Below are 12,234 nucleotides of genomic sequence, written 5' to 3'. Positions count from 1 at the left end.
CCTAGGTTATAGATATACAAATGTTCATTATATAATCTTTCAAATTTTCCTGTACTTGAAAAATTCTCAAAATAAAAAATTAAGGGGAGGGGAAATTAGTACACTCCTAGCAGGAGTTAAAGTATATCCCTAAATTTGAGATTAAAACAGTAAAAAGTTTCTCTTGCTAAAATGTATCAATATTTTGAAAATTGTATCGTAGTGACTTGAAAATTTTAGGAAATTAGTACACTCCTAGTAGGAGTTAAAGTATATCCCTAAATTTGAGATTAAAACAGTAAAAAGTTTCTTTTGCTAAAATGTATCAATATTTTTAAAATTGTATCATAGTGACTTGAAAATTTTGGGAGTAATGCCTTTGCAGATGAAAGGCCAGCAGAGCAACAAGCTATAAAACACTACATTGTAACACGTTTCAGGAGAACCGCTTGACTCTCAAAACGGTCTGTATAAAGTATCTGCGAGACAAAAGCGCAGTGACGGCCAGAGGAAAGGGGGAGGGGTAGGTGGAGGTGCGCGAAGGGGGAGAAAACGGGGGCAGGAAGAGACTTTGTTTGGGGTGATGGGCGCGCAATGCAGTGTGTGGATGATGTTTTGAGTTGTACATTGAAACCTATATGGTTTTGCGAACGAATGTCACCCCAATCAATTCCATTAAAAAAAAAGCCTAAGTACTGGTTCAGATGCTTACCCCATAATAACACCAATTCTGGTAAAATACGCACGTAAGTGAAAGGCTTGCAAACCACCGGACCACATGTAAAGGACACATATATCTTTTAGCTTCTTTAGTTATATAATGAAAACTGAACTTAGAAAAAGGAAGGCACAAAAAAATACCTCTGCTTAGCAACATTTTGATCAGTTCAGATCACACTTTTTCCAAAGATGTCCTTGTTCCAGTTCACATGCTTACCTAATAAATGGGGCTCTGGAATTTCCATTTTCATCGAATTCATAAAGGGCGTCTGCCCGCAGCCCGTCAGCAACGATGAGCACCAGCCTTCTCGCCGGGGGAGGCAATGGCGTACACTGAGGGGTCATCCCATGGACCAGAGGCGACGTGAAGTAAATGTCAAAGATGGAGGCGAAGAACACGATATGGACGAGCAGTCCCACAATGAAGAAGAGCAGCATATCCAGCGCAACTAATCAGTCTTCGAGAAAGGCTGAAAGAGGGAACAAAATCAAATCTGGGGAAACATAATGCAATTACATATTTTCCCATATCTTGATGACTACATGTAGATGGGACGCATATTTTAAAATATGGCATATCTCACAACTTCATTTCTGGTGGCAACAATAAACACTGTTTAACAATGAGGGGATAATGAAATAAAATGCATGATAAAGTACACTCAAGGAAAAAGGAAATGTCCAAGTATAATAAAAAATTAGCTCCAGTAAACTTTATAATAAAACTAAATGTATATTAAGCTCATAAAAACAGTAGGATCAAAAAACAAAGAAAGAACTTAATGAGACCTAAAATGAATTAGGGTGCAGTCAAATCAAATCCTGTAAAAAAAAGAAAATATAACTCATGGTGCTCTTGGTGGTCTATAGGACAACCATTGATATTCCCAGAATTTTAACATCATCTATATGTGTGAGATTTTTTTTTTGACTTTTGCTTATCAGCTCAGGAGATTTCTAGCCTCTCTTGACTATCACCAAGTTGAGTAGATGACATGTATTTTTGTACAGTTAGCTAAATTATAGGAAGGACAAGGTAGTTAAATTTCATGTTTGCTTCAGAGAATTTACACTCATTAAGGGAACATGCTATTTTAGTTCCAGGAACACCAATACAAGAAAGCAAAAGGTTACATTTATTCAGTCAATAAAAATGTTCTGTACACATATTATGTGCATAATTGTATGCAGGGACCACCAAGAAGACACAGTCGCAGATCTGATGACCTGATGAGTTTACAAATACTTAGCAAGGGAAAACGAAGCAATGTGAAATGAAACATTTAAATAATACTAAAAGACAATGTGCCATTAACTGCCAAGATCAACCCGTCCATGGGAGTGCATTTCAAGCCAGTCTACAATTTGCTTTTGTTGGTGAGTCTCTGCAGAGCAAAAGCAATAAGCAACAACGAAGTACTCTAACATGTCTTTCTTGTAATGTAACTGCATTAGTTACATATAGTGGCCCCCGGGTGAAAACTACCAAAGATGAAACAATTTAAATTATAGATACATGTTATTCTTCCTGGCCTGAAATGTTACATCATGGAAAGAAAGGGTAGCAAAATACTCTGCAAAAAAATGAAACATTGGGGAAAAAACCTTATCAAAGCCATGCATGTAACAGAAAGAAAGAAAGAAAGGAAGGAAGGAAGGAAGGAAGGAAGGAAGGAAGGAAGGAAGGAAGGAAGGAAGAAAGAAAGAAAAGAAAAGAAAGAAAAAGAAAAGAAAGAAAATAGAGCAAAGGGTCAAATTATGGGCCACTTTTTTCCTGGCAATCAAGAGCAGCTAAATATCAGAGATTTTTCATAAAGTATAAAAATCCCTTAGTGAGTAAAAGCTATTCTGCAGTCTAAGGCAAGACAACCAGAATAAATATTCTGCTTTTTCTAATATATATGAGTTTCAACTACACAACAAGCACCATCTTAATAATGGCCTTCTGAATATAAAAAGAAGATAATCACTGATAACTTTGAAAAATACAGAAAAATTACCTACAATTTTTACCACCTAAATAAAAATCTACCAACACCTTCTAGTTTTTATCCTATCTACATTTTTAGAGAGGCTCATTATTTTATATATTGATTTTTTCCCCTTTATTATACATTAGCACTTGTTATTTAAAATAAAACTCTTCGTATACATCATATCTTTATATATCTATTCTATGGGTGCATATTAATTTCTTGGTCACCCTTATATTATTAAGCATTAAGGTTTTTTTTCCCAGTTTTTCACTATTCAAAGTCAGTGTGACAAATCTAAATTTATATGTAATTTTTATTTAACTTTTTAGACATTCCACATTATATAAGACACTGACTCTAAGTGCTAACACTGAGTCAAAGGCTATGGGTCTCACAGGGTGATCTGTTCATGAATTTCTAACTTCTTTAGTAAAAGGTGTATCTTCGCCTTAAGCTTATCCATGATTTTTGCGCATTTAGGTTAACACCTTTGAAATTCCTCTTTTTAGACACCTCCTTCTAAATCATGACCACCTTAGGGAGAATGTGTAAGCTTGTAAACTATTCTGTAATCGGATCCCCCACCTTGCTCTTTCCCACCTTCATGTAACCTTCCTTAAATTCCTCAATTCCAAAGGCATAAAAGAAACTGCAAACTGTCCTTCAAAGGAGCGTTTTGCCGGGTCTATTGAAATCTTGCTTCTAGTCGCATCCTGTTTTGTTCTAATAAATTTTTATAAAAATTCTGAATAGGTTTGCACGTTCTTACATCAACAGTTCCTAATGAAATGCTATGTTAAGCCCCGTCCATGACAAAGATACGTCTCACAGATATAAAATTTTTAAAAGTATCTTTTACATGCACTGACTGCTCTTTTCTCTCCAACGCCACCAAACTTCGCGAAAATATCCAATACAATCTCTTTTTACCTGACCACCTAACTGTCACACAACTTAAACTGACCCTTTGTTCCCATGACATCAGAGGGAAAGCCTTCACCACGGTAGACAAGTCCAAGGGCTGTTGCTCAGTCACCTCCCATGGCTTATCCACTCCGTTTCTCTTTGTTAATCCCGCTTTCTTTAAAAAACAGATCTCGTTTCTTGGCTTCTGTGAACATTTCTCCTTTGGTTTTCCTCCTCCATCTCCGACCAGTGTAAAATGGGCTCTATCTGGTCAGTGACCTTGGGAGCACCTCAACACTGGTTGTAGGCCCTTCTTCTCTCCTCACTCTCTACTTCCTGCTGAGGCATTCTGAATCATCCCCTTGGCTTTAGTTACCACCTACCCGCAAAAGCCTGAACAAACTACAGCTCCAAACCCGTACGTGTAACTCCAGCCCTGACACACCCACTTGCACATCCCACAGAAATGCACCGAGTACGTGTGTAACCAAAGCCATGATATCACCACCACCACCCCGTGCCCACGCCAAGAGCCTTGTTTAGGTCAGAACCCCAACTCCCAGTGTGCACAGTCCCAGGTCATGGCACCACGTTCCACCCTGATGTGCAAATCAGAGAACTAGGGGGCACTGCTTATACGCCACTCTTCTGCCGCGTAGCCATGTTTTTTGTTGGTCTGTTTTGCTTTTTTTCAAAATGTAAATCTGAACATCTCACCCCTTATATAAAACCTTTCGGCGCCTCTCCCCTATCCTAATCAAGTCTGAAATTCTTACTAGGACAAACAAGGTCTCACATGGGCTGGCCTCTGCCTCTTTTCCCAGCCTGGTCCCATAGCAACGCCCCCGTCCCCACCCCGCCTTTGCTTTATGGCATCTCACCACATGGGCCTTTCTTTTTTTCTTTTTTCTTTACCTATGTCCTGCTTCCTGCTGCTGGAAGACCTTCCTGGCTACAATTCTCCTCCACAGAATGCACTTCCAGCCTTCCCTCCAGCCTTTCGCCCCTCTCCTGACATCTGCTCCTGCTTTCAAGCATCACCTCCTCCAGGACTACACAATCAAATCAGAATCCAAAACCTTCACTTCGGTTTACAGTGACAAAGCTATGTCTTTGCCTATTCGGATTACTGTCTGTCTCTACCACTTAGCAAGACAGGGCTTCTCCAGCACTCATCACAGTCTTAGGCTCTTAGCAAACGCTGTACGAATTATTTAGGATTGTCATTTCAAAGGTGCATGTAATACGCACTATTGCCACCAGAGGCTGCCTCGGTTCTCTTTTTATTGCTCCAGAACATACACAAAAACTGTGAAGATTCAGAATACTTAAAACACACACACACACACACACACCCCTTTTATGCTTAAGTCATTTACTATACATAAAATTGCAGTGATTTCAAAACAGCATCCTTCATATACTACTTACTTTATTATTGCCTAGCACCTGTACGTTAAGCAATGTTATTAATATTTCTCTTCAAACAGAATCACATTTTATTCAAATTTACTGAAAAAGAAAACTGTGTCATGGTTCAATTATTTAGAAACCTCTCAAAAATAAATGAATAACTACTGAAAACTTTAAAAGACACATATCCATGTACCAATAGAAGTTTCTGCCCGTGGAATGTTTACTCCACTTAAAAAACAATAAAACGTTAGATAGTTCTAAAACTTTAAGTCAACCACTTCTTGCCTCTAAAATTGTACTTGTAGTTATTTTAAGACTTTTAAAACCCAAAATAATTTATTAGACACAAAAATAATTGAAGTACTTGAAAAAAAGCAATCTGTTACATTTTCACCACGAACATACAAACTGTCATGATTATCCTCACTATTCTATGAAACGTTAGCTGTAAAGACCCATGTGAATGCAAACCTTGCTAAGTAGAAAAAATTCCCATCATATTAATAATAAACTATTGTAGAGACCAGCAATTATTAATATTCTATTACGTGCTATTTCTTAAATTTGTAAATTGATCAGTAAACTTCTATATAGTAGAAAAGCAAAGTACTTACAGAGAAGACCGGCCAGTTGATTCGTTACTGGCGTGGAAGGGTCACATAAACAAATCCATGAATGTAGGACATAAAGTAGAATCAGGAAACCAGATTTGTACCGGAAGCCAATCATGAAGAACTTCTACATCCAACTGCTTGCAACTCTCTGAGGAAACATTTTAAATCTATGTTCAACTTACATTCTAGAAGTCAGACCCTAAGTTAAAGCTATGTTTTCTGGGCCCTACTGATTTAATTGCTTTTTCCAGTTGATATTTATTTTATTTTTAAAAGCCGGTCAAATATTTTCAATATATACTAATACTGCATTAAATGGTAACTGACTATAACAACATTTATAGTATACCGAGTACCAGGCGCTGTGACAAGCACATCCCTTATTCTGTGTAGTTTCGTTATTCCTTAGACAGACAGGTGAATATAAATGAAGTGAGAGAAGTAACTTTTTAAAGGTCTCACAGCAAATAATCGGTACAACTGGGATACGAACTTCAGGCTCTTCCACCTGATAAGAACAATCCTCTTTAGGGACCTGAAGTGCAGGAAATTTCTAAAATTCCCCATTACAGAGATGGAAATGTTGTATATAATCTATCCATTTCTGCCATGCCCTTCCCAAGCCATTCCTAATCCCTCTCATTCCTTCGTTCCCTCTGGCAAACCCACAATAAGGATCAGCAATCCTTCCTGCCAAGAAATAGGTAACAGGATACACCATTCGTTATTTTTAATACTATTTTGCTAACATGGGATTTTTTTTCATGTTTTTCTTCAATATGTCACAAAAAAAATATTTAGAATTCGAACATGAGGAGCTAACGATCCATACAAAATATTTCACACTCTTAGTACTAACAATGTGCAGAAACTTCTAACAAAGACAAAAAGCCCAAAGCTTCACTGAAATGAAAATTTCAGTAAACCGAAATGAAAGCCTACACTTAACTGTTGGCCTACCTTTGCATGTAAACTAATCACCTGACCTAAGGTTATATAAGAATGCTCTATTTTAATTTTTCCACAGAGCCGAAGGAGATACTTTACTGCTTGGACGTAATATGTACCTTAGCTGATAACATCATCACTCCTACCTATTTACTTTGGCGCTTAAAGGAAGCCATACAGAAAGAAAGGAAATCTTAAACCTGCGAAAGGAGCCGTTTATGTGTGTAGAAAAGAGAAACTCCTAGGAATAGCCCTCTAATACTAGAACCTAATACCCCCTTCTCCACCCCGGATTGTAACCAAGGGATGACATAAAAGATAAACGCTGAACTTCCAAATTTAGTATACTTAAAGTGCTACCATTCGATAAAGAAAATCAAAACTCTCTAAAGCCTCTAAGTTTTAAAATAATGAAGTTTCACTGTCAATGCCTGAATTCCAGCCTAAACGGACGAGCTGCAACGCCTAGGGGCCGAAGAATGGCTTTGGACGTTAAGAGAAGTGCTTTTAGTTCCTTTGAATATTTACGAGTGGCGTTGGCTTGAACAGGTCAGTGAACGTTTCTAGGTTTAAGTTCACTTCTCTCTCCACTGGATGGGTCCGCGTGGTGCAAATTATGTATTAAATCCTAAGTGTTTATTGCGCCCCTGAATGCGTTATCCAAGTCGAGGCTACCAAAGTATTCGCAGATCCAAGCAAATCCTTGTTCCATTTACTTGGCACCTCCCACGCCCCAACCCACCTGCCGTTTTTGTAGCACTAATTCGAGGGCGAGAAGTGCAAGCAGTCGCTGCCATTGCCAGGCCTCCGGGGCAACCACGCACGTGGGTGGGAAGGGAAGGAAAAGAAGCCGGATTCTAACTCCCGGCTACGCACCCGCTACACGTGCGGGAACAATGTCACCACTTAGCAGCAAACAGAAGAAAAAGTGAAGCGTGCTGAAGCCGCAGCCTGTCTGTGGGGGTGGGGCCGGTTTCGGTGCCCCTGCACCTCTGTGCACTGGTCCCCGGATTTTACCTGGGGCTTATCTCGGTCAGGCCTGATCCGGGAATGAGGCCGCCTCGGCGCGAAGGAAGGACGCAACTCTTTGGCAGAGTTCTTCTCTGCCCCGGGAAAGGGAACGTTCCCTTTCAAAAGAACGTACCCAAGTCTCGGTCATAACGCTTCTCAGCCACGGAACGCCCCCCCGACACTTACCTGACCAGCGACTGCTCTCGCGATAATTCTAGGACCAGTCCTGTGTAACCTTTCCTCCGCCTTCTTATTCCCTTGGCCAATCAAAAAGGAATAGGGGCGGGGTTTTGCCTTCGAGCCCAGAGCTGCTTAGCTCGCGGGTGCAGGGAGACCTCCGGGCTGGGGCGGGGCGCGGAGGGGCGGGACTGGAGGGGGGGGTCAGAATGCGCCCCCATTTCTCGCGAGACTGGAGACCAGGAAGACGCCTGCAGAGCTAGGCTGCTGGTGCAGCAGCGGCTGAGCAGCCGGTGCTGCTGCGTCGGGACCTCCTGCCTCTGAGCCTACGCCTGGTTTCCAGGCGGAGAGTTAGGACGTGGCCTGTCCCGGGCTGTGGAGGTGCGCAGAGCCCGCCGAGGCTCCGGGGGAATTCGGGCTGCGCCCTGTCAGAGCCAGTCCAGGGAGGTACCCACACGCCTGACAGGATAAGATGGCGGCGATGGTGCCTGGAGGTGGTGGCAGTGGCGGCGGCGTGAATCCATTCCTCAGCGATTCGGACGAGGACGACGACGAGGTGGCGACGACCCAGGAGCGGCGGGCAGGACTTCGGCTGGGTTCCGGGGGCGACCTAGATCCTGGCTCTGCGGACTCGCTATCGCCCCAGGACCCCGTGGCCTTAGGGAGCAGTGCACGGCCAGGGCTCCCCGGGGATGCGGCGGCGGCGGCGGCCTTCGGGGGCAGCGGGGAGACCCCGGCCCGACTGTCCATCGATGCGATCGCGGCTCAGCTGTTGCGCGACCAGTACTTGCTGACCGCCCTGGAGCTGCACACCGAGCTGTTAGAGAGCGGCCGCGAGCTGCCTCGGCTGCGCGACTACTTCTCCAATCCGGGCAACTTCGAGAGGCAGAGTGGGACCCCGCCGGGGATGGGGGCGCCGGGGATCCCCGGAGCCGCCGGCGTCGGAGGGGCAGGAGGTCGGGAGCCGAGCATGACGTCGGGCGGGGGACAGCTCAGTAAGTGACCGCGGCCAGCCTCTCGGCGGGGGCGGGGTGGGGGGGCTTCTCTGGGCGGGTCCCGAGTGTTAGGAGCGTGTTCGGGACTCGGCTGCTCGGGGCGGGGGTCTGGGGCCGCTCGCTCCGCCCGCCTCCGCCCCTGCGCTGAACTTGCACGGGCTCCCGGCCGCCCTGCGGGTGTCGGTACCTCTGAAAACACCCAGCGTTTCTAGTTCACGCGCTTCTCCCAGGACTCCGGGCGGCTCCCGTGCAGACGGGCTTATCGCTGTCATCATTTTCCTTTTTCTCCAATTTCCTGAATCGCCATTACCAGGAAAGAGTGTTTCTTCAGCCGTTCGCAGTCATTCAGTCGAGGAATAGGAAACGTTGTGGCTCTGTCCTCAGAGTCAGACCCACTGAAGACCCTTGGTCTTTGGGATGACTTTCTCACTCAATCAGTCAACCAATCAATTAGTAATAAAGAAAGAAAAGGGGGGGTCCAACTGCATAAAACGTGTTCTGCTTAAATATAGTCCATTTAGTTCCATTTCCAGGCCTTGGTTTCAGCGGTTTCCGAAATCACAGGAAATCGAAGGGGCCCAGTAGGCAAGTTCTGCCTGCCGTCTGCCTCGTGGGCCCACCACGTTGCAGCCTTTTCTTCTGCCTCAGCGAGGAACTTACTTTTCTATACCTTGTTAAAGCCATTTTGAGCAGCCCGGGGTAACCGTCTACCCCATTCATCATATACTGTTTGTAAACCATTCTGATGGCTTGGAAAGCATTCTTGGGGGGATGTAGATTGGATTCCCAGCATCTCCTTCTGGGAGGCATCTTAGATTCTCCCTTACTGACCGTGTGAGATAGTTTAGTGTGTTCCGTGAGAACAGCTGGAACTTCCTAACAGATGTTAGCCATGCAGTTTTAAAATTGTAGCCTAACTGCTTGTTTTTTATGGTCGCTGTGCTTTTGAATGGTGCCAGACTCTGACCTGGGCACGCCCCAATGTCGTGGCAGGTGCAGGGGGTGCATTTTCTGTCCAGGTGAATCCTAAGCAGATTTCCCCCTGAGATGTGGAATTGTCTCGGTCGGTATGACTTCTTTACCCGAAGTGCAGGACGCCCTTCCTTTCCAGGGATTTCTCCTTGCTGGCCTTTGAGACTGTAACAGGCAGCCAAGCAGCGTAACGAAATGGTTCTGCAGTTGGAGTTTTTGTGTGTTTGAAGATTTCTGAGTTACCCAATAATGATTTCCATCTGACCGGCTCTACTGCTTCCTTGTGACCCAGCGCCCGTGACATCGTTGTAAATACTTCCCGTACTCCCCTTCTTTCAAACCGCAGCCATGGCCTTTGACACTTCTGTGTCTGATTTGTCAGCAGCAGCATTTTTCTCTGTTAGGTAGTCACTTCTTCGGAGACATTTTTATGTCCTTACGTTTAGTACAGTCCCTCTGCCTGGGGAGCATAACTGAATTACGTCTATTGTATTACTATACTGAAATGCCTCATTCTTACTTTATAACTTTACTTAATTGAAAAGACTTTCTTAACCTTTTCAGCCTACCTTATTATGACTTGATATCACTGTTGACAGTGAAAATTTCTCTTAAAAACTTTTTGTGTACAAGTAGCTGTTGATAATTGAGACTCTATTTTAGCAACGTTTTGGGGTACTACTTTCTTCTAATTGCCTTTGCATTATCCATTTTTATAGTTTTTTGAAATAACGCCAGCCCTGTGATAAAATAATCACAATTGAAGTACAATCAAATATGTACACCTCTGCTTTTCTGTTATCCTCATTTATTTGCACCTGTTTTGGGTACTGGAGCCACACACACAGGATGTTGAACAGCATCCCTGGCCTCTCTATCCACTAGGTGCCAGTAGCAACCACCTCCAGCCCACCCCGCAAGCTGTAACACCGTGCTGTGTCTAACATTGTCAGGGGAAGGGGAGGGCAGAACTTCCTGGCTCTGGACCATTTCTTTGCCTAAGTTTTGCCTGTTCTAAAATTGCATACAAATGGAATCATGGAGTACATATTCTTTTCTGTCTGGTTTCTTTTTCTCAACATGCTTTTAAAATGTATCCATGTTTTTATGTGTATGAGTAGTTCATTCCTTTTGTGGTTTATCCATTCCTCTGTTAGACATTTGTGTGTGTGTCTTTGTGTGTTTTAAGTTTTGGGCTATATAAATAAAGCTGTCGTGAATGTGCTTGTACAAATTTTGCAGGGACATATGTTTTTTGTTTTTTTGAGGGGTAATACCTAGGAATAAACTTGCTGTGTTATATAGTTAGTATGTAGTTAAGCTTATAAGAAACTGTCAAACTGTTTTCCAGAGTGGTTATAGCATCTAAAATTCCTATCGCCAATGTATGAAGTTTCCGATGTATATACTACATCCCCAAACACTTGGTATTTTCAGGCTTTTAATTTAACTTAGTCTGGTGAGCATGTTGTGGTGTCTCGTTGTGGTTTTAATTTTTATTTCTCTGAGGACTAGAGATGCTGAGCTTCTTCTGAGCTTTTTCCCATGTGTATTTCTGCTTTTGTGAAATGTCTGTTCATGTCTTTCCCCTGATTTTTTAAGGTAGGATGCTTTTTGTCTCATTGAGTTGTAGTTATTTATATATTCTGGGCTCAAGTCCTTTATCAATAAGTTTTTTGAAAATATTTCTTTCCAGTATGGTTTGCCTTTTCAGTTTTTAAGAGTGTGTGTCCTAAGAACAAAGGCTTTTAATTTCATCAAGTCCAATTAATCCGATTTTTCTTTAGTGATTCATGCGCTTTGTGTCCTAATGTGATAATTTTACTTTCGAGCCTACAGTCTTTCTGAGTCATCTACTCAAACTTTATTTCCTGATGCTACCTGCTTTTTCTCAGAATCCTCAAAGAGTACATATCTCATTGTGCTCATGTTCCTTTTTTAGTATCATCAATGCTACAATGTCATAATTGCAGTCTTCCAAAGATCCCATCTCTTCCACTTTACAAAGCAGTTCCTACCTGCAGATTGGAATTGGATTTAGTGCTTCCTCTGGTTTCTGAGAGAGAAAATATCAACAGGATATTTCTAAACGTTACTAGGTTCACTGCTTTTAGCTGAATGAGACTTTCCACTATTATCTGAACTCTATACTTGTACATTCTTAAATATATCTGTTGTTTAACTGTCATTTCCTTGCCTATGACTTTCCAGTACTTTCAAAATTATTATTAATTCTTGTGGAAATTTATTCAGATATTTTTACTGCTTAACACAATTACCTGAATAGAGTTGGTGTTCAGTATTTTACATTGATCAATATATTTCTTAAATTGTGTGATCAATTAAGGATTGAATGTAGGAATCCAAAAGATATTTTTTAAATTCATTTTAAAGAGAGAAAGGAAGGTGGAGAGAGAGAGAAACATCCATTTGTTGTTCCATTAATGTATGCTTAAACTGGTTGATTCTTGTGTGTGCCCTGACCAGAGATGGAACCTGCACCCTTGGTGTATCAGGACG

At 42.4% G+C, this 12,234-nt stretch overlaps 2 protein-coding genes across 4 annotated transcripts in view; one reads left to right on the top strand and one right to left on the bottom strand.

Moving 5' to 3' along the window:
- PIGN (phosphatidylinositol glycan anchor biosynthesis class N) overlaps positions 1-5,756 on the bottom strand; it is a 71,876-nt gene extending 66,120 nt beyond the window's left edge. Inside the window, exons 1-2 of the mRNA XM_090285424.1 lie at positions 5,612-5,756; positions 917-1,169 (exon numbers count right to left, since the gene is read on the bottom strand). Of these exons, the coding sequence (XP_090141550.1) occupies positions 917-1,137 (221 nt within the window). The 5' untranslated portion in view covers positions 1,138-1,169; positions 5,612-5,756. The remainder of the gene's footprint in view (positions 1-916; positions 1,170-5,611) is intronic.
- Positions 5,757-7,990: 2,234 nt separating this feature from the next.
- RELCH (RAB11 binding and LisH domain, coiled-coil and HEAT repeat containing) overlaps positions 7,991-12,234 on the top strand; it is an 85,703-nt gene continuing 81,459 nt past the window's right edge. For all 3 annotated transcript variants that reach the window (XM_090285422.1, XM_090285423.1, XM_090285421.1), the window contains exon 1: positions 7,991-8,742. In XM_090285422.1, coding sequence (XP_090141548.1) covers positions 8,220-8,742 — 523 coding nt within the window. In that variant the 5' untranslated portion in view covers positions 7,991-8,219. The remainder of the gene's footprint in view (positions 8,743-12,234) is intronic.

The sequence above is a fragment of the Furipterus horrens genome, unplaced genomic scaffold, assembly GCF_987537825.1.
Source record: "Furipterus horrens unplaced genomic scaffold, mFurHor1.1.pri manual_scaffold_8, whole genome shotgun sequence".
In the NCBI taxonomy this organism is placed as follows: domain Eukaryota; kingdom Metazoa; phylum Chordata; class Mammalia; order Chiroptera; family Furipteridae; genus Furipterus; species Furipterus horrens.
Note: the sequence above shows the minus strand (reverse complement) of the source record. Positions and strands in the feature narration are given on the sequence as shown.